Source organism: Mustela erminea, chromosome 20 (assembly GCF_009829155.1).
Source record: "Mustela erminea isolate mMusErm1 chromosome 20, mMusErm1.Pri, whole genome shotgun sequence".
In the NCBI taxonomy this organism is placed as follows: domain Eukaryota; kingdom Metazoa; phylum Chordata; class Mammalia; order Carnivora; family Mustelidae; genus Mustela; species Mustela erminea.
In genome coordinates this window covers 22082025-22104046 of record NC_045633.1, presented here as the reverse complement: position 1 = coordinate 22104046, position 22022 = coordinate 22082025, and the positions used below count along the sequence as shown (strand labels likewise).

Below are 22022 nucleotides of genomic sequence, written 5' to 3'. Positions count from 1 at the left end.
TTTGGGGAGCCATGCAGGTCCTGAGGACAGCCGTGACATGGCACTCGGAGGGCAGGGGTTGGTGTAGCCCCAGATCGGGATTGACTTTCTCCCCCATTGTCTGCTGGGGTGGGCGGCCCCTTCCCTCTTTCTCATGGCTGCAGTCCTTGGAATAGGAAGTTGAAGCCAAGTGTTCCAGGACACTGTGCTATGTGGCTTGGCCACCATTCCCCTCCTCTGCCCCAGAGCCCTCTACAGGAAGTGTGTCCGGGTCCAAAGTGACAAAAATGGACACAGTTCCCAGCTGTGTTTGAGGCTGAGCAGCTTGGGAAGAACCATCGCCATGAGGCAAGGGTCAGGAGATGCCCGAGGAGTGCAGGGACATCCTAGGCCTAGCAGGTGACGGACAGCTCCTGTAAGGCAACCACCTGCTCCCAGGACCCAGGGGCAGCACCGCACTGGACTACTGGGGCTGCCCTGGTTGGAGGGAGCAAATGAAGGTCTCCAAAAACACATCCAAAAGCTGAGCAGCAGCACTTGTCTTTTTTGGGGCTAGGCCTGACTCTACATGCACTAGCAGCGTGACCCCATTCTTTCGTGCCAGATATCTAAAAGAGTTTCCGGTGTGTCATCCCCATTCTCAGGTGGGCAAGGGGGCACCCGACTGCAGAGCTAGTGAGCTCCAGAGCTTGGGTTTGTCCTGGCTGCTCTACTCTGGGGCCCTCCCTTACAGGCTGCCTCCCTGGGTGGAAGAGGTGGGAAGGGCTGGTTGAACGCGGGGTCGCAGGGGTGAGGCACCATGCTGGTTGGGAAGAGCGCTCCAGGCAGGGGTAAACTACCCCACTCCGTTCCAATGGCACAGGCTTGGTGTGGTGGAGGGGATCTCCAGTCACCCTCCTGGGGAAGGGGTGCAGTCTTCTGCACCACTTGCCTGACTTAGCTGCTCCTAAGAGCAGCTCTGTTACCACAAAGTTCCACCCCTGTCCCTGCTCCCCCAGCCTGCCAGCGCCCATTCCACTTCTGAGTCTTGAGTCTGCGGGGTTTCAAACAGAAGGTGTGCTGCCATTCTAAGCTAGACCCCTGGCAAGAAGACTCGGGGGTAGGGCTGTAGCGGGGCAGGTGGGGGGCGGGGTCTGGAGACAGTTGAAGCGGAGGGCAAGGCGTGCTCTGGTGTGGGTGGACAGTGGGCTGCCAGGGCTGTGCCTGAGTTACTGGTGGGCGGGGGTGACTTCCACTGAGGTGGGATCCTCGGGGAGGTGACCTGGCGTGCAGCCCGCACCTTCGCGGCTTGCTCTGCTGTCCGTGAGCCGGGGGACCCTGTGCAGCGGCCGGCGCGTCGCGGCTCCTGGGAGTGGGGCGAGGGCCCCCTGGCGGCCGTGCCTGGGAGCCGCGGAGGCGTCCCTTGCAGACCCCCCTCCCCCCCACCGAGTGCGCCAAGTGCCAGGGTTCGAGGCCAGGCGCTGAGTCGTCCCTTTCGAAGCCTCGGGCTCTTTATCGGGTTGACGCGCCCCGTAGGCTCCAGGGCGCAGCGTTCGGGCGCTGATTCGTGCGGAGGATCTTGGTGGTCCAGACCGGAGAAGCCGGCTTGGGGAGGCGAGTGGAGGGGGAAGACAGTATCTACCGCGGTGCGCTGGGCGCGGTGAATCCGGCCCGAGTCTCCCCATCGCCGGGCGGGCTTGCGGCCCAGGCGCCGGGTTCAAGTGGACCCGCAGGTCCGGTAAGAGCTGCGGTGCGTGGATGCGGTTTGCTGCTGGGGGCGGGCCCTTGCTGGGGCCAATCAGGACGGGCGTGCGCGCGGACACGCCGCGGCGGAGCAGCTGGGGCGCGCATCCGCCCCTGACCCAGTTCGGGATTTGGGGACCGGCCCGGAGCCGGGAGTCCTGGGACGCGGGGCCCGGCGGGCGCAGGGGAGCCGGGGGCCTGGCATCCTCGCTTGCTGCGGACGCCACTGCGCCCCGGAGCGTCCGTCTGCCTCTGTGCCCTCCTTCCGGCCCTCCGCGCCCCTCCCTCCTTCCCATCGCGGGCCTCTGCCTCTCTTGCGCCCCAAGCCTCCTTTCCCCGCCCCGCCCTCGTTGGCGTTTGGGAGTTGGGTGTGGGGCTGCCCTCTGGCCCCCTTACACTGCCTCTCCTGGCCTCGCACCAGCTCGGAGCGTGACCGGTGTCGGGGTGCGGGAGGTATAGCAGGGGGTGTGGCACCGGCAAGGTAGGCCGAGGGCGGTCTCCTCCCTTGGCCTCCTGTCGTCCCCAGGCAGCGCCAGGGTGGGCGGCAGCCTCGTGCCCAGGGCGATTGCCTTCTCTGGGTCTTGCCTGCCTCCCCCACTCCCCCACCGTGAAGAGCTTGGTGTGGTCCTTTACCTTGTCCTATGTTTATGTCTTGATTTGTTTCATCACCTGGAATTGTAGTGGTGATACTGCTCTGCTGGTAACTACTTTTTAGTTAAGCAGCCTGAAACGGAAAGCTGCCTGGGCGGGGACACGGGGAAATGTCTCTACTTGAACAAGGTCCCCAGTGTTCTGTAGGATGGATGTTTCATAACGTTAACCAGATCCCACCGTGGACCACTTGGGCTCCTACCCACCCCACCCCACCAACCGCCCACGCTGCCCCCAGGAGGAGGGACCATGGAGTGACAGGCAGGGAGCCCTAGGGCCCCAGATGGTCCAGCCGGTCTAGAAGGCAGGAGGGGACCCGGTGTGGGCACTTCTTTAGGCTCTTTGGGTTCTGGGTTTCTGGGGATCACAGGAGGGCCTACCGCATTCGTTTTCTGGTGTTCCTGTAACAAATTACTGCAAATTAGGGGTTCAAAAGAACACATTTATAGCTTTGGAGGTGGGAGTCAGAAATAGGTTTCAGGGTGCTGAAATCAAAGGGGTGGCAGAGCCTTGTTCCTCTGGAGGTTCTTGGTGGGGGGGGGGGGAGAATCTTCTGTTCCCAGCTCCCAGATGCTGCCCACACTGGTTGTCTCAGGGTCTCCTGTTTTTAAAGCTCATGCTGGCCAGTCGTGCAGTTTGTGTTGCCTTGTTAAGGCTCTGACTCTTTCTTTCTCTTCTATCTTTTAAGGACCCTTGTGATTACAGTGGGCCGAGCTGGATGATCCTGGATAATCGGCCTCTGTTCAGGTCAGCTTATGGGCAGCTGTCATGCTCCCTTTCTATGGGATGTAGCATATTCCCAGGTTGGGTGAACAGGGTGCGGTCATTTCTGGCGGGTCTGGTGTTCTCCTACCACCTCTTCCAGATGGAGGGGCCTGGGTCATGGCTCCCTACTGCCTGGGTGGAAGGGAGATACTACATCCCTACCATCAGTGTATGAAGGGGCTCGTTTCTCTAACATGCTTATCAACACTGGATGTTTTCAGTCTTTGGGATTTTGATCAGTTTTTGGAGTTGGGCTGGGAAGGTTAAGATTTAGGGAAGGAGGTTTACTCGCCTGAGATTTGATGCCGCTTTCTGAAGATAGCTGTCTTGAAGACAGCCCCCAGCAATCCCACCTCCGGGCGTCCACACCCAGGGCAGTTAGTCCCCCCCCCCCGCCCCCCCCCCCCCCCCCTGGTGCCGGATGCTCTTGTGCAATTGGGAGAATGGGCTAGAAGCAGTGCTGGGGCTGTTCAGAAACTAGGGTATAAAAATCATTGCAGGGGTACCTGGCTGGCTCAGTTTGTAGAGTATGTGCCTCTTGATCTCAGGGTCATTAGTTCAAGTGCCACATGGGGCATAAAGTCTCTTTAAAAACAAATAGTAAGAAAAACTAAAACTGAAAACTTATAATAAAAGTCATTGCAGGTCCTTTGTCGGGTGTGCTGTTTTGCTCTGGAATCGTTCGCTTCAGGGAAAGCTGGCTGCTGTGGCATGAGGGTACTCAGAAAGCTGTGGAGAGACCCCCTTGGTGAGAAGCTGGGACCTCCATCAGCGTCTGAGTGAATGGACCACCTCGGAAGGGATTCTTCCTAACCTAGCCAAGTCTTTTATTAATTTTTAAGATCTGATTGATTGAATTGGGAGCGAGAGAGCAGCCAGAGCACCAAGCATGGGCTCGAGGGGAGGGGCAGAGGGAGAGGGAGAAGCCCAAACAGGTTCCATGCTGAACGCCCCATGCAGGGCTCAATCCCAGGACACTGAGATCACCACTTGAGCTAAGAGTTGGATGCTTCGTGGACTGAGACCCCCAGGTGCCCCCCCCCCATCTAAAGTCAAGCCTTTAGATGACTCAGCTTTTGCTACCTTCAATTCCTGAGAGATCCTCGGCCGGAAGCACCCAACGAGGCTGCTCCTGCTCCTGACCCACAAAAACCAGGAGATTGTAAAGGTCTGTTGCTTAATGTCTCTGAGTTGGGGGATAATTGTTGCACAGGACTAGCTTGCTAACACACTCGCCGAGTGATGCCGGGCAGCTTCGATCGCCTCTGAACCAGGCTTTCCTCCCTCCTGCCACGGGTTATAGAAGTAAGTGAGGCGCCTGGTGAAATGCGCCAGGCCATGGGGATGGAACCTGGCGCTCCCCTCCCCCCACATAGCCCTGTGTGAATGGCAGCCTCCCGGCCCTTCCCAGGATGGTTCTGGGCATCCCCGTTCCTCCTGGGGTGGAAATGACCTCACAATGCCAAGCCGAGCATCGCATTCTTGGCCTGGGGTCACCCTTCCATGGGGACAGAAGCCCTGGGGAGGGAAGGGAGAGGGAAGAGTCAGGGGCTGGCCGCCGTTCCTCTCCTGCCAGCCAGAGTGCTGTGGGGGGCCAGGTGAGTCTATGTCCCCTCCTGCCTGCTGTCCTGGGATCGGCAGCCAGACCTGAACCATGGCAGGGGTGCCCTGCTTCGCGCTAGGTGAGAGGGGTGGCCTGGCCCGGCCTGTGACTTGCCCACCAGCTGCCATCAAGGCCCCATGAGAAATGAGTATTGTCTTTGTTGCTCTTTGGACTTGGGCTCCGTGTCCTGCCCCTGGCTGGCTGCTCAGGTCCTCTCCGCAGGGCCCCATGCCCCTCTCGCCGCAGAGGATGCTTGCCCCACCTGCTGCTCCAGGGGCTCTAGCATTCTCCAGGAACTTGTCCCTCATGCTCCCCGCCCCTATAGCTCTTTGAATTCCCAAAGAGAACTACATGGTCATGCTTTGGTGTGACTGACCCTAAAAAAAAAAAAAAAAAAAGAAAGAAAGAGAGAGAGAGAAAGAAAAGCTAGGGGCACCTGGGTGGCTCAGTGGGTTAAAGCCTCTGCCTTCGGCTCAGGTCATGATCCCAGGGTCCTGGGATGGAGCCCCGCATCGCATCGGGCTCTCTGCTCAGTAGGGAGCCTGCTTCCCTTCCTCTCTCTCTGCCTGCCTCTCTGCCTACTTGCTATCTCTGTCTGTCAAATAAATAATAAATAAAATCTTTAAAAAAAAAAGAAAAAGAAAAGCTAAAGACCTCGGTTTATATTCATTTTTTTTTTAAGATTTTATTTATTTATTTGAAAGATCCCAAGTAGGCAGACCAGCAGGCGGGGGTGGGGGCGGGGGGACAGGAAGCAGGCTCCCTGCTGAGCACAGAGCCAGATCCCAGGACCTTGAGATCATGATCTGAGCCAAAGGTAGAGGCTTAACCCACTGAGCCACCCCGGCGCCCCATATTCTGTGACTTGCTTCTTTTTTTTTTTTTTTTTTTAAAGATTTTATTTATTTACTTGAGAGAGAGACAGTGAGAGAGAGCATGAGCGAGGAGAAGGTCAGAGAGAGAAGCAGACTCCCCATGGAGCTGGGAGCCTGATGCGGGACTCGATCCCGGGACTCCAGGATCATGACCTGAGCCGAAAGCAGTCGTCCAACCAACTGAGCCACCCAGGCGTCCCTGTGACTTGCTTCTTTACCTTCACTCTCTCCATTAGACCTTTACCCCCTTCTTTCCAGTAGCTGCGTTGAATTCTCCAGGATGAACATATCATGATTTATTTTACCGTTTCTTTTGTTGATCGTGTGGTTCTTTTTTTTCTTTTTCTCTTTTGTTATTTGCTTCGCGTTTAAGCATCGTCGTCACCAACATTCTTGCTCAGTTTTACCTTCGTGATTGAGAGCTTAAAATCTCCATGAAGAAGATACACCCATTTTATTTTTATTTGCGTCACTGTCTAAGAAGCCAAATCTAAAAAGGCTTGTAGGGGCGCCTGGGTGGCTCTGTTGGTTAATTGTCTCCCTTCAGCTCAGGTCATGATCTCAGGGTCCTGGGATTCGAGCCCTGTATCATGCTCCCTGCTCAGTGGGGAGTCAGCTTCTCCCGCTGCCTCTGCTGCTCCCCCTGATTGTGTGCCCTCCCTCCATCTCTCTCTCTCTCTCTCTTGAATAAATAAGAATAAAAATGTTTTAAAAAGTAAAATAAAAATAAAAAGGCTTGTAATGCAGAACAGCAGCCCCTCACCTCCCCTTACTCATATTGCACTTATTCCTGGTTTAAGTGTTCTTCCTGCTGTGTACGTCTATCTGGCTAGCAAATACTCTGCCCCTTTATGTGTGGACCATCACTTCCAGCTGTTTTCTCTTGCCTGTCTATTAGTAGAGGTGAGGATTCAGCTGTCTCATGCCCCTTCTCTTCTCTGGGTCTTTCTGAGGCAGACAATGATTAATCTGTACTCCTGTTTTATGACTGTGAGTATCCCTCACAGCTGAGAACGAATGGTGACTTTGCTTCCTCCCTGATAGGACTCTTCCTCTGGAGTTTTCCTGTCTCTCTGTTGGCTTTTTATTTATTATTATATTTTTTAGATTTTATTTATTTACTTGACAGACAGAGATCACAAGTAGGCAGAGAGGCAGGCAGAGAGAGGAGGAAGCAGGCCCCCTGCTGAGCAGAGAGCCCGATGTGGGGCTTGATCCCAGGAACCTGGGACCACGACCCGAGCCGAAGGCAGAGGCTTCAACCCACTGAGCCACCCAGGTGCCCCTCTCTATTGGCTTCTTAATTTAGTTTTTTATGTGGCGGAAGCCATGAGAGGATCTATCATTTTCAGCATCTTTCTGGAGCCCTCCAAGGCCTGGTTCCCTTGGGTCTGTGTGCTCCCTGTTCTTATCCCAGGATTTCTCCTCATTATCCGTTTAGAATTGCACCTTTCCCCCAGGCACTCCTGAGTCCATGCTGATTTCTTTCTTCCCCACAGCACTCACTGACTTCTAACCTCCCCCAACATTTGCTTATTTGTCTCACCAACCCTGCCTCTGGCCTGTGGCTTCAGCGTTTCAGAGATTTCTGTGTTTTGCTTGCCAGGGAATTGTCAAGGTCTAGCACAGTGCTTGGCACGGAGGGGAGACCGAACCCATCCTTGCTGAGTGGACACACCCTAGGACTTCCCCTTCATCACCTTCCTGCGTGTTTTGTTCCTTCTTGTTTCCCGGATCTCAAGTCATCGTCTTTGTTGGTTTACAACTGTCATTTCGTGGCGCACATCCATTAGTAACTTTCTGAAAAAGGTTGCTCTTTGTGTGTGTGTGTGTGTGTGTGTGTGTGTGTGTGTGTATACATAAATATAGATACATTACTTTTAGAATCTAAAGCTGTGTATTTACAATTTCATTTGGTGTATGGTGTGGCAAATTTCCCATGTAAGATGGTAATAAATACTAAGTATCTGGTAGGGTTGTGATGAGAATTAAGATAAATCTTTAAAAATGGTTAGCGTTCCCTGAGGACAAGTTGTTATTGCTTTGTGAGGACTACAGTAAACACAAAAGAAGGGTTTGTTGGGAGGCACTTGAGTGCAGTGGCTGAGAGCAGGCCCAGGCTGCTGGTTGGGGCTTGGTTTTGAGTTCTGTGCTCTGTGACCTGCAAACTCTGTGACTGAGAGGAAGCAGGGCATGAAAGCCTCGGTTCCCTCATTTGAAAGAGGGAACTGGTCACAGCTGCCTGCCGCTCACAGAGCAGTTGTGGGCAAAATCAGATGTGCTACTTTTAATCTGTGCTAAGGATTATGATGTAGGATAATGTTCCCAGGGTTCCTGAGTGTTCCATGTGGCTTGGCATGGTGGTAAGAGCTGGTCTCGATCTTGACCTTGTCTTTACGTTCACTAAGGATTAGTGTCTGGAGTGAGGTAAGCAATTGGCATTTCGCAGCCTGTAGCAGAAGTGCCGAGAGGGATCCCTGTACTTTGACCCAGCAGATCCATCTGCTGAGAATTTATCCCATGGAAATAAATAAAGGTGTGCCTGAATTTGAGTGCGGGGCCTTGTGTACAAGGAGGAAGTCCAGGACCAGTTCAGTGTCTGGAGGGAGCTCGATCAAGTGCGTGGATCTAGAAGTTATAGGGTGTCTCCAGTGGAGTCCTCTGCAACCCTTGCCACTGGGGAAGATAGTGACCAGATGTCAGGAGAGCCGTACAGGGTGTAGGACCATGCGTGGCTAAGTGAAAAAAGCATCAAAACCGCAGAAGCCCTTTTGGGGAGTAGGAGTTATATTGACCTTTTTTACTGTTGTTCAAGGTGCATCTGTGTACAGAAGACTGGAAGCTTGGACAGGCAGAGGCTGTAGAGCCTAATGCTCAAAGCATAGCCTCTGGCATATGGGTATCAAGATACTGGTTCTGGCACTGTGAGACCCAGAGCAAGTTACAGAACCCCGCTATGCCTCAGCTTCCTCACCTGAAAGCAGGCCACACTAGCACGGATGCTTCTCTTTCTGTGTTTTGTTTTAAGATTTTATTATTTATTAGAGAGACAGCACAAGCAGGGGGAGCAGAGGAGGGAGAAGCAGAAGCGCACTCCCCGCTGAGCAGGGAGTGGGAACCCCGGGATCATGACTGGAGTCGAAGGCAGACACTTAACAGACTTGAGCCGTCCAGGCGCCCCATAGGCAGGAAAATTATTTAGTAAGAGTTAAGTGCTTAAAAAAAAAAAAAAAAGTAATTGCTTGGTCAATGTTAGCAGAGATCACGGCTGTTCAAGAATTAATTCCAGTTACTGGGCTTATGGATTCGTTTATCTAATCTCTGTACCGTCTGAATTGTCATTAAAAAAAAAAAAACATGTATTTCTTTCGGAAGTAGAAAGAGGGTTATTTAAAAGCATGCAAGCTTGAGTTAGCAGAGATGATGGGGATTTTGTTTAAAGCAGCGTGGTCGTAGCACAGCAGTGCGAATGCACTTCATGCCACTCAGCTGTACACATGGCAGATGTTAGAATGGTTACGGAAGTAAATTGTATGTATATTTCCCCACAACTGCGAACACCAGCACCACCACCATCGTCGTTAACAACTACAAAAAGAATTCGACATCATCATCAATGGTAACGACGACCAGAAAAATCCACGAGGCCATAACCGAAGAAGAGAGCTCCGAAGGTGTCCGTGCTGCCTTACAAATGGGATCTGCCAGCCCCGGTTTCTGTCCGGGAGCACCTGTCCCTGTCGTAGGCAGCCGACTTGCACCTGTCGGTGTTTGCGCAGAGCCCGGCTCCTGGTCCAGCCACGCGCGGGACCCTTCCGCTGCCTGGGGCGTGACCTTGGCCAGCGCGGGCCCCAGCGAGCCTCAGTTTCCCCTGTGGGCTCCGGGGATGACAGCTCCCCGCTCCCCGCCCCCCGGCTCCCACCCGGCCCCGCCCTTCAGCCCCGGGATTGGTTCGCGCGGGCCGCCCCCCCCCTCCGAGGCGGGGCCGGGCCGCTCCCGCCCGCTGGTCCCCCAACCCGGAAATGCGGCTCGGGGGCGCCGGCGAGGCCGGCCGAGTCGCGGCGGAGCGACGGCGGGCGCGGCCAATGGGCGCGGGGAGCGGCGGCAGGGTGGCGGAAGTCCCGCCCGACGTCGCGCGGGGGCGGGGTGGCGCCGGGGGCGGCGGGCGGCGGGGCGGGCGCAGGATGAGGGCGGCCATTGCTGAGGCTCCGCCGCGGGGAGGAGGACGCTGAGGAGGCGCCGAGCCGCGCAGAGCTGCGGGGGAGGCGCCCGCGCCGTCGCGGGGCCCATGGCCAGGACCACCAGCCAGCTGGTGAGTGCGCGCCGGCCGTCCGGGCGCGCCGGCCCGACACCAAGCCAAGCGCGGCGGCCGCCGGGGCCGGGCGAGGCGGGGCGGCCCTGCGTCCCCAGGGCCGGGCGGCGCCTCACCTGCGGCCGGGTGGCCGGGCCGGGGACCGCGGGCTTCGGGAGGGCGCTTCTCGGCCGCCACGGGGAGCCCGGGCCCCGGCGCGACGGGCGCCTGCCCGGCGGGGGCGCTGACAGACGCGCGGAGGGCGGGGGAAGCCGGGGAGGTGTCACTGGCCTGTTGCGGTGGAAGTGCTCGGAAAGTTTGTTTTCGGCTCGCCGCGGCCTGGAGCTGAGCCTCCGGGGTTTGCTTTCGTTCCGTCTGCGGAGGAACCTTCCTGGGCCTTCATCTGGAACGGGGTCCCACTGTCTCTACCGAAGCGAAGCGGGAGGGACGAGTTCTTGCTCAGAGCACCTGATGCTCCAGGCTTCCCGCAAATTCACGGTTAGGGTGGGATCTGGTAGCCTCCTTTCCCGGCCCGGCGGAGCGACACTGGGTGCTTTTCCTGCCTTGGGGCTCTTCTCCAGCAGTGACATCGAGTGTGTGAAGCCCGTGGGAGGTCGGACTTGAACCTGCTGCCGAGGGGCGAGTGATCGTGACAGCAGGAGGGATTGCAGGGGAAAAAGAAAAAGGAAAAGCACTTGTTGGGTGAAACGTTTTGCTTAAAAGTATCGTTAGTGTTTCCATGTTTTTTTCTCTGTTGCTAAAAGTATCCTCGGTGTTCTGATGTTTTCCCTGTGTTTGAGTTTGGGAGTCGCGAAGGTGGTTTCAGAATTTATACCTCGGGCGCGACTGTGAAAGTGGGTGATGGAAGAACGTCGGCACCGCTTGCAAAATTTGGTTCAAAAGGCAAATCAAAATTGCTTAAGTGAGTGAAGATCCAGGAAGCTTACCTGACGCCGTGTTTTCCAGTATACAGCTTTGTGGTAGTCGTTCTTAATCCTTTTGGGGAGTCTGAGCTCCTGTGAGAATCTGGTGGAAGGTGTAACTCCTCTCCTGAGAAAAAAAGCTGAGTTACCCCGTATTTTGTAGTTAATTTAGCCGGTTCTTGAACCTTCTGCAGTTCAGCCTCAGACTTCAGGCTAAGAACACTGTAGAGGTGGGTGACGCTTCGGAGTGAGTGTAAGAGGGACCTGTTTGGTTGAGAAAATGGTGAAAGGTGGAGGGGCCGTCTTTGACTGTTGCGACATGTGGCTGTACCCTGGGGTGTCTGGGCTAACAGGCAAAAACACGAATTGGGCTTCTTGGCGAGCCTCAGTGGAGGCCGGGGGTGACGACAGCCATGGAAGTGTGTAAAATGAAGTTTCAGACACCGATGTTGTTGGAGTGCAAGGTGTGTACTTCGGTGGAGGTCATAGCAAGAGGTAAAGAATACATTTCCTCATGGTCTTGGTTGTACCACATGATGGGCCTGGGACATCTGGAGTTTCTTTGCATAAGTCACCCTTTTGGTGCAAAAATGCTGGAATCCAGTGAGAGAAAATGAATCGTACTATAAAGGATAGATCTCCCTGTCTGAAAGTGAGAGGGACAAGGCTTTTGTGTCTTCAGCTAGATCCCCTTCCTCCGTGCTTAAGAATTTGCCATATTTCCCCTCAGGAATGGCGGAGGTGCCCCCAGTATTGGGTTTTCACCTGCAGACAGATATGCATGGTTCAAGTGGGTTTGCATCTAGATTTTATGTGTGTATGTGTGTGTGTGTACCTGCATATATATATTTATTTACTTGTCAGAGCGTGCATGTGCAGGCGCACGAGCAGAGGGAGAAGCAGGCAGAGGGAGAAGCAGGCTCCCCGCTGAACAGGGAGCCTGATGTGGGACTCAATCCCAGGACCCTGAGATCGTGACCCAAGCTGAAGGCTTGGGTCAACTGAGCCACCCAGACCTCCCTGCATCTAGATTTTTAAGGTGGCATTGTGTGGAGAAGCCCCCATCCCAATTACTGAATTTTCCCATTTCTCTGAGCGTGTACCGCCAACAGGGGGAGCAGTACAAATGAAGTGTGAAAACGGTCTAGTCTACTCCGATTTTCAGGTGGGCCAAAGACTGGAGGAACCATTTCTTGAGCACTTACTGTGGAAGCAGACACGTCCAGGTAGCTCACCCCGTATTGCTTGATTTTGTTAGCAGTGTTGTGTGAGGTCAGTGTCCTTCCCATTTTACAGGTGTGGAAGCTGGGATGTGGGGAGGTATCATATCTGCTTAGTGTGAACCCTCCATTGAGTGGCGGCTGGCCTGGGCAGCACTCTAACCCCCCATGGGAGGAGCGTCCTGAGGGAGGGTCTCCTGGGCAGCACAGTGCAGCATTTGGCTTGAGGAAGTGCTTGGTGCCACTGCCCAGAACGTTTTCCCTGGGAGCTGTGCCTGAATGTGCGGACTGTGCTGCCCTGGAGGCAGGAGGGCCATCTTCACACGGGAGGACAGCACGCTTATTTATTTCTTCGGGCAGATGGCTGAACTCTGTGACCCCTGGAGCCTGTTTCGGCCTCACGCTGTCAGAAAGCAGCTGTTTGCGCTCCATCTGTGCTTGAGCGCTGATATTCTGAGCGGGTGAGGCTTGGAATCCTCCCTTTGGGGAACAAGGACTGGGCAGAGATTCGGAGAAAGGTAAAACGGGAGATCAGGCAGAGCGGCCCCTGGCACGCTCTAGGTAGGGCGGCTCTGGCTTCTGCGAGGGTGGCTGCCTCCGTGCGGGAAGGTGGCTGGGGAAATACGGAACATGGAAAGAAGTGGGTTCTGATTTCCACCTTCCTTTTTTGGGCCGCTCCTCCTGAGTCTTGCGTGGTGTGATGTTTTTCTGTCCCTGTGACACTCCTGCTGCACTTGGGAGCCGGCAGAGCAAGGTCCCTGTACTCAGAGATGGGAGTGGAGGGTGGTGCTGTTCTCTGAGTGTTTCGTGGGAAGGATGGCAGCAGCAGCGGCGGCAGCTTTCCGAGCTGTGGGGCCGACAGAGCGGTCCTGGGCAGCTCTTCAGAGCAGGTCCTGGCCTCTGGGCTCCTTTAGCAGAGCTTGGAGGACGAAGAAAAGGTAGGTCCTGAGCGTGTCATCCTCTTCACTCAGTGCCCTTGTGCCCTGAGCCGCCTGACGTAGGGTTCCGGTGCGTGCAAGCAGAGGTGTGATAAATGGGGAGTAGCTGCACAAACGGGGGAGCAGCTCAGTCCCCTCCGAGTTGCTGGAGTGTGGAGAACCTTCCCCGGCACTAGACTTTGTCCGTTCCTGAGGAGTAGCTTCTCGGGAAATGGACTTTGCTGGAGCTCCACACGCTGCTGAGGAACACTTGATGCAGAAATGATGCCCTCAGCAGGTGCGAGGGCGCGGGCGATGTGTGTGAGCTCTGTGCCTGCCCTGTGCATGACAGCCGGCCATGGTGGGGCAGTGCAGCTGCTTTGAAGGCAGGTTCAAAGGGCAGGTCACCGGGGAGGAAGTGTTGGTGTGGAAACCAGGTTTTGGACATGTGTTGTTCAGGCCTGTTCCTCAGTGCCGTCTTGTTTAACTGGCTCACGTTTGTTACCAGAGCCTTTAAAAAATCGTTTGAATACTTAGAACCAGTGGTGTATCAGTCTCTAGCCGAACAAGAGGCAGAGTGCATTTTTTCAAGATTAATGGGGAATACGGTCTGATGATAGTGCCTTAGAGGAGAAAGGCCTTTTTGGGTTCATGGTGGCCCTTGGTCTGTTTTCAAGTGCTTGGCTGGTTGCGTTTCTGTAGCTGCACAAAATCTGTTTCCATCCTCTTAGTGTAGGAAATTTTCCTGATTTTAACTGAGATTTTTACTCCCCAAGAAATTCCAAGTTGTTTTGAATGTCTTTTTTTTTTTTTAATGTTTTATTTATTTGTTTGACAGACAGATCACAAGTAGGCAGAGAGGCAGGCAGAGAGAGAGGAGGAAGCAGGCTCCTTACAGAGCAGAGAGCCCAATGTGGGGCTCCATCCCAGGACCCTGGGATCATGACCTGAGCCAAAGGCAGAGGTCTTAACCCACTGAGCCACCCAGGTACCCCCGTTTTGAATGTCTTAAGAGAGGTAGTTTGTTATAAAGGATCTATGTTTGTGGCTTTTATATGCCTCCTCAGAGCAACTGATGGAGGTTTCTGCTTAAATAGCTGGATGGCTTGCAGGCCCACAGAAGGAGGACCAACTGCGCAACGCGGTCTGTGCGTGGAAATGATGGGACGTGCCCTATCCTAGCCCCTGCCTTGGTGCATAGCCTACGGAAGAACAAACAAGTATGGTTTTCGTTTGGAGTGTTGTCAGGGGCCTGAGGAAGGTGGGCACATAGTTCCTCGTGGCCTAGTGACGTCTCCTGCCCCACAGACAGGATCCGGTGCCCTGTGGACCAGCCACTGCGCTTTGAATCTGCTTGCGGCCTTCAGGGAAGCAGAGCCTGTAAAGGTGTTATGTGGAGGTATGTCTGGGTGCCAGGAGGTTCATCATGGAGATCTGTGTCTTCTGCACGTTTGTGGAGCCGGTGGCAGGTCTGCCCACGTCGGAGAGGGCTGAGGCGAGGCTGCGCGCAGACGGCTGCGTGTGTGCTTCTCGGCGGTATTTCAGTCAGAATTCATCCGGCGGAGAGCTTAGCTGTTACAATGAATTCATTGTTAAAGTCTCATTCTTCAACCTGTTTTTCTCTTTTGGAATTAATTGTGCTGCAGTGGGAGTTGTATCTCAGAGCGATAGCTACATACCGGTGCTGTCAGGGGAGGCCCATAAGATTTGCAGGGAAGCTTGACTCGCACAGAAATTCTTGCGACGTGCTTTGACCTGCAGTGGTGACCTGTGAGGTGCAGAGCTTCGAGTTAACTTTTCTGCTCACCCTCCCTGTTTCTGAGAGACGGGGAGCACAGGGCCTCCCGCTGCCCCGATGGTGGGGGGACCCTTGCTCTTGAACCCAGTGTGAAGCCAGTGCGTGGACTCATTGTGGCCTGGCTGTGGGCGCTGCTGCGCAGTGAAGGAAGTGATTCCGGCTGGAGGGCGGCTACTCTGTGCTCTTGCCGCAAAGTCTCTCGACATGCTTCCTCCCTGGCCCGCTTTTCCCGGGCATCGATAAGTGAGTACTTGCTGGAAAGGTGCCCAGTAGCATCGTTCCTGTGGCTTCCCCTGCCTCTCGTGGCCTGTCACTTTGCTCCTCCTCAACGAGGGTCCCTCCGCAGATGCCCCTGCCGTGCGTCCTCTCTCCCAGCCTGTACAGGGTAGTGTCCAGACCGTCTGGGCTGCCAGGTTCTCCTCTTCGGGCTCTTTCTCTTTGCCTGAAGAAATTCCCCTCAGTGGAAACCACCCCCTAGACGGCTTTTCTGTCTCTCTTTCATGCCGTCTCCTCATGGTTCTCCTACCTGGGCTTCCTGTGGTGTATTTGTCACTTACCTGTCTGTCTTCCCACTTTTGTTATTGGTTAACAAAAACGTGTCTGATTCTGTGCATTCCGGTGCCCTTCCGTTTGGAGCTGTGTGTCCTTGAGCAGGGCAGGGCTTCGTCCTGAACTCTTGCCTGTTTAATGCCCGGTACGACAGCATTCCGAACTAGGAAGCAGTCGGAGGGTTAAAAACATGGATTCGCGTCCCACTCCTCCATCTTCTAAGGAAATGCAACTGAGGAAGGGGTGTCTGGTTTTCCTGTACGTATTTTGCAGCATCACCGGCTGGAGCCCGAAAGGCTGTGTTTCAAAGATCGGCCCGTCCTCGTATTGTAGCTCTTCTGGCAGGGTTCAGCCACCTGTTGTCGGGATAAACCTGGACGCGGACGCAGCGTGAGCGCGCTCACACGGGGGCTTTTCCTGTTGGCGCTGCCGCCGTGGGGGGTGAGCCCTGCTGCGACCGCTGTCCTCTCGTCGCCAGATCTGAGTGCCTGACCTGTGGAAGAGCCAGCGTCGGATCCGTGGACTCCGCACGAGAGGTGGCTGCTTACCTCTCAGGAGGACCGTTTTCTTAAAAGATCCCTGCGAATCACCCTGCCAGTCCTCTGACCAGAAGCCAAGCTTCGATCCCCGTATGATGTAGGGCCCTCAGGGGAAATGGCAGCACTCTCTGCTGCTGCGGGCAGGATCCGTGAGGGTCTCCCCAGGCCTCGACTTTGCGCGGATTTCTAAGTGTCCAGTCCTGAAAGGGGCGTGTGCTCTGTGTTGGGTGCAGCCACGTCCGTCCGTGCCACCCTCCGTGGATGGTTGTGTGGCTGATGGTCCTGGGGGTGTCCAAGCAGCCCGCCTTGTCTTAGAGGTTCCTTCAGGGGACCTCTGCACCTCTCAGCCACCATGCTCAGTGAGTGAGAGAGCCACCATCCTAGGAGGAGGGCGGAAGCGACGGGAATGCTAGACTTGGCGTGTGCCAGCGCTGGCCACTAAGCAGTGCTGCGTGGAGGCCTCCTTTGGGAGATGATGGGACCAGCCCATTCTTCCGGAAAAGTGCCCGGACTCTGACTCTGCTCAGTTGTGTTCTTAGGAAGGTCTGATCTGGAGAGTCACCGCAGCCAGACCCTGGGAGCAGGTGAGGTCGCAGGCTAACTTAGAAAGCTGAGCAGCTTGATAACTGCTCGTTTCCAGGCTCTTGTCATTACTGACTGGCTTCCTTCCTTGAGGGTAAGCACTGGACTGTTCTGCATTCTTTCCTCTCCTAGAGGGGCCCGTGACTTAGGCTTGCCAGGAGGCAGGGAGAATCATCTGTACCCTCAGTGCGCGACCTCTGAAGTTCAGCGTTTACTGCCATCTTTTTCCATCGTTAAATCGTTTTTTTCTTCCTGCAGTTTGGCATTTTTCTTTCATGGGGTTTTTTCATTGGTCAAAATTATAGTCTTCTCCTGATTGTATGTACGTAGCTGGTTATTATCAGATATATACAGCTTAGAAATGTGTATCTAAATATAGATTTTATTTGCGAATGCATTTTATTCTCATTCCTAAAAAAAGAAAACAAAACTCATAACCTAAATGACTTTTTTTTTTTTTTTTAAATCTTGGAAAACTCTCCTGCACAGAAGGTGCTGGCCCTGTGTTGTATGTCTCTGGGGTGAAGGGGGGTGAGGATGGGTTAATGATGGAGAAGAGACGTGGACGGAACCAGGGCTGCACGCTCAGGGCCTGAAGGAATCCTTGCTTGCAAATGATGGCAGCTTAGTTGGTGGGGGACAGCCTCCATGTGTCCCACCCCTGTGAGCCCCACTAACCACAGCCCTGCCCCAGGGGCTGAAGGGAGACAGTGTCCCAAGGGGAGAACATTGCCCTGCCAGCCTTTATGGGCTGCTCCAGAGAGGAGCACAGAAGAACCTGGGCCCTGGTGCACTGAGCAGGAAGGGCTTTCCAGGCAGGGCAGCCCAGAGGGCAGGGGAGCAGGGGCGCAGCCAAGTGTGGGGGAAGTTTGAGGAGGGAGCACCATTTCTAGTGCTGGGAAACTTGTTTCCAAAAGCGGAAGACTTTTGGGCAGTGCAGGCTGAAGAAGGTGGTGGTATTAGGAAATGTATTCTAAACTTTCTCTGTTAGTTTTTTTTTTTTTTTTTAATCTTTCAAGATTACTTTCCTTCAGTAACCGTACCTACATTTTTTAAATCAGTGTTGAGGCACTGACTCTGATCAAGTTTTTAAGTGACGGGATGTTTTCAGATCCTTTAAGTTTTCTTGAAGCTATGAAAGTAGTCTCCAGACATTTTTTTAAAGATTTTATTTATTTATTTGACAGAGATCATAAGTAGGCAGAGAGGCAGGCAGAGAGAGAGGGAAAGCAGGCTCCCCGCTGAGCAGAAAGCCCGATGAGGGGCTGGATCCCAGGACCCTGAGATCATGACCTGAGCTGATGGCAGAGGCTTTAACCCACTGAGCCACCTAGGCGCCCCAGACAAACTTATTTTTAAAATAAACTTGTGGTGGGATGCCTGGGCAGCTTGTCAGTTAAGTGTCTGCCTTTGGCTCAGGTTATGATCCCAGGGGCCTGGGATCGAGTCTAGCACCGGGCTCCCTGCCTGGCAGGGAGCGTGCTTCTCCTGCCGGCTGCTTTCCCTGCGCACTCTCTGACAGATAAATAAAATCTCTTTCTTTCTTTCTTTTTTTTTTTTTTTTTAAAGACTATTTATTTATTTGAGAGAGACCCTTCATCCCACTTCCCTGATACTAATATATATGCGGCCATGACACTTGTGTCAGAATTAAGGAGTGGGCCTGGGCGCCAGGCTCTGAAGTGAATGCAGCGCTGGTTTGGGCTCCCTCAGCTTCCCCCGGGGCCCTGTCTGGCAGCCACACTCAGTTTTCCTCACGTCTCCTTGGTCTCCTTTGGTGGAGAACACACTCTCAGTCTTTCCTTGCTTTTCATGAAAAGTACTGGTCAGGTGTTTTGTAGATTGTCCCTTATTTTGGGTTTGTTGGATGTTTTTTGGCGATGACACTGGGGTTTGGGGCTCAGGAAGCATCCCACAGAGGTGGAGTGACTTGAGGGCATCCTGTCAGGGGTCCATGTGACTTAGCGCTGGTGAGGTGAAACAGAATTAGTTCTTATTGATTGAAATTAGGCCCATCGCCCTGCTCTGCTCTCTGAAACCGGTTGTTTTGTCCTAAGACGACCTCAGTATTTCCATTTTGGTAGGGACCTTCATGCTTACCTTCTTGGGTCCTCCTGAGTTCCAGATAAAGATACCTGGGACTTGGAGGGCTTCTAACTTAGAGACTGGGTCAGAACTGGCATGAGATCCAGGTGCCTGCCTGTTTCTGACTGCTTTCTGCCAGCCTGGACACTCTTGGGATACCTTGGGACCGAGATGTGTGCAGGTGCAGAGTGAACCCAGACTCCTTGCTAGAACTGGTTTCTGCTCAGGGCCAGGCCCGTGTCCCTCTGGAGTATTTGCTGCTGATGATCCGGTGGACATTTGCCACAGTCTGCTCAGGTCCTCTGTGCCCAGTCCCTTCCTCCTTTCTTTACAGGCAGGAGGCTGGAGTTATGTCACCTGGCCTTTGTGAAAGTATGCAGCTGGCTTTGATTCGTTCTCTTTTAGCTTCTTCCTTTTCTTGTGAAGCTACAGTTGTTCATTGTTTGAAGGCCTTCATCTTGAGTCACAGATGAACCTGTGAGCTGTTACTTGGGGCTTTGAGATTGAACTCTGAGCAGAGTTTGGAGTTTTGTCTAGGCTGGAACTCAGAAGGCAAGCATCTCCAGAAAATTGTGAATTTGGTTTATTTTCCCTCCCGTGTACACATTTGCCTCTCCCACCTCCTTTCCATGTAACGACAGCACCTATGGTACTGTTACAAAGGTAGGAATTGATAGGAAGAAAGAACGGGGCACAGGTGTAAGGGGAGAACAGTCTGGATAAAGTGATCGTGGTGGCACCTGGCAGGGGGCAGGTGGGCCTCTGGGCTCTGACCTGCCTGATGGCTAAGGCCAAAAACAGACAGACCTGCCTGTCCGCCCTTGCTGTGTTCATTTTCCTTTTCTGTCTCTTAATTGTTTTTTGGGAGGAGGTGTGAGTGAATGTCATGCTAGACAAAATGGATCTTTCTCTGCATGCTGATGGTGTCGTGAAGTTCTGCTGTGGGAGTTAGCCGTTAACACTGGGACAGTCTTTCTGTGTGTCTCAGTTGTCTATTACTGTTCCCAGTAAGAAACTCTTTATTCAGGATTTGTAGCTAGGGAGCCCAGGAAGGGAGAGCAGCTGCCAAAGGTGCCTTTTCAGGTGTCCGGAGAGGTGGCATCCGCAGTAAGAAATCACTGATTCTCTTCGCTGTTGCAAACCACGCACGTGTCTGCTGTGGGAGAGGTGTTCCTGTCAGATGACATTTATTCCTGTGGCCAGTTACATTCTGGGGGCTGGTGTTTTTGTTTTTTCCTATTTCAAGGAGCAAGAACTTTGAGAGGATTAAAAATCAAACGTCTGACCACATTAATCTGGCCTTTTCCTTACAGGCTAATCTGTTAGGGTTACGAGAACAGTTACCGATACCACTGTGATTGTGTTTATGTGTGGGGAACTCTGATGGAAGATTAACAAGACCAGGACATTTTAAGGAACCGTGGGAAGTTCCCATAGGTCCCTTTACCGCTCTCAAGAACCTTGCGCCTTGGGGCACCTGGATGGCTCAGTGGGTTAAAGCCTCTACCTTCGGCTCAGGTCATGGTCTCAGGGTCCTGGGATCGAGCCCCGCATCGGGCTCTCTGCTCAGTGTGGAGCCTGCTTCCTCCTCTCTCTCTGCCTGCCTCTCTGCCTACTTGTGATCTGTCTGTCTGTTAAATAAATAAATAAATAAATAAATATCTTTAAAAAAAAAAAAAAAGGCAAGAAAAGAAAAGAACCGTGCGCCTTGCCCGGGGAGATGTTGTTCCTTTGAGGGTACGGGAGCCTCGAGGTCGCAAGGATGCGGTGCAGCGCTGTCCACAATGAGGTTGAAGGACACAGGAGGAGGAGAGGGCACAGTTAGTGAGTTAGTATCGGAGAGGGGGATGTAATGGGAGCAGCTGTAGCACGTGTGTGGGAAGCACTGAGGGGCCCCAGCCCAGCAGAGAGCACCGGAGGAGAGGGAGGAAGTTGTGGAGGGGAGAGGAGGGGATAATAGGGCTAGAACCTCAGAGAAAGGACCTCATATTATTGGAAGCGCCCATGTGCTTTAGATTTTAAATTTTGACTTGTGGAGGCTGTGGGAGGTTTCCCCTAAGGAACTGGGGTCAGGAACCAGAGAATGGGAAAGAGGAGGCCCCCAGGCTTTGGCTCTCCTGGGTCTGACAGGAAACCGCTCAATATCTGTGGCCTCAGTGCTTCACGAGGTAACCTTTTGATTCGAGTTAGGTATCACTGAGATTTCCAGGCTAAGTTGTGGGGGAAAAAGTTTGCTGAATGAATTTAATTCCCAGTGAGAGGTTCGTATTTAAGTGGTGTATAATTAATGTGGTTTTAGATTAGAAACCCAGTCTTTCTTAGTTGTCAACTTTAATATGTTAAATTACTAATTTTAGCAAAACAGAAGACAAGAATGTGTTGTTTTTGTTTTCTAACTAATAATAGATTTTACTTAGTAAAGCTTTTAATGCATATTCATTCTAGATTTTGTCCAAGGTTATTTGGCTGTGAAATGAAATCTGAAGTATATGGATTAATTGTCTTTGAAATGTTGCAGTTTTTCTGGTATAGCTCCGGGATGACAGGCTTGAAAAGCAGAAATAGGAATTCCACGCTGGGCCCCCAGTGGTAGGCGGCCCACTCAGAGGATCTGTGTCTGAAAGATAACTAGCTCACTCACCTAGTTAGGAAGTACTGTCATCACATGTCGGAGTCCTTGTTGAGTGAGTGAGCTGGTGAACCTGGAAGTTCAAAAGGTCTGTTGGCCCCGTGTGATATCACCAGTGTCCATGGAGGACTTAGTGGCCCTGTGGTGGGTGGGCCTCTCAGGCAGCTTCTCTGGGCCCCTGCTCGCTGGGAGATCCAACACAGGCCCTGTTGACCTTGCCGAGCTTGGACTTTGTCCTTGGCAGCTAACAAGGTTAACAGTTACCGAGAGCCCACTGGAAGATACGTTTTCCACCCAGCGGCCCAACAGTCCTCATTGTTTTCCTTTCTGTCTTTTTTTTTTTTAAAACTAAATTGGGACTCCTGTTGGCCCTGACTTGGTTTTGGATTTTGTCTCCTGCTGTTTTCACTTAACATTTTTGCTTGAGCATTTCTGTAACCCTCTGCTTCTGAGGCGGCATCATAGTCCTCTCTGGGTGAACCACGAGGCCTTGTCCTGTTGGTGGACCTTTACGTAGGCTGTTTCCAGTTGTTAGTAATTTCTTAATGAGTGGTTTTTGGTTTTCTGTTGGTTGGTTGGTTGGTTGGTTTGTAAGTGATCTCTACATCCACCATGGGGCTCGAACTCACAACCCTGAGATCAAGAGTTATATGCTCCACTGACTGAGCCAGCCAGGCGCCCCTTAATGAATGTTTTTGTAATGTAAATTTTAGTCTGAATTCTGACTCTTTGAACTAGATTCTGTGTAGATGAATTTGTTAGGGCAGAGGGTGTGATATGGTAGTGATTACTAACCAGGACCTGCCTGGTTAGTGCCCCCACTACTTCCTTATCTCCCTGATACGGAACAGGAGCATCTGAGACACCCTCTGCCAACTGGGGTGGAGTTTGAAT

General features: G+C 53.2%; 1 protein-coding gene across 2 annotated transcripts in view; it reads left to right on the top strand.

Moving 5' to 3' along the window:
- Window positions 1-4159: 4159 nt before the first annotated feature.
- The window catches only part of PDPK1 (3-phosphoinositide dependent protein kinase 1), an 80680-nt gene continuing 62817 nt past the window's right edge, over window positions 4160-22022 (top strand). Inside the window, exon 1 of one of the 2 annotated variants that reach the window (XM_032327581.1) lies at window positions 4160-4715. In XM_032327581.1, the coding sequence (XP_032183472.1) occupies window positions 4530-4715 (186 nt within the window). In that variant the 5' untranslated portion in view covers window positions 4160-4529. Of the gene's footprint in view, window positions 4716-9741; window positions 9908-22022 lie in introns of those variants that run through there. The other variant, XM_032327582.1, reaches the window with a different exon arrangement.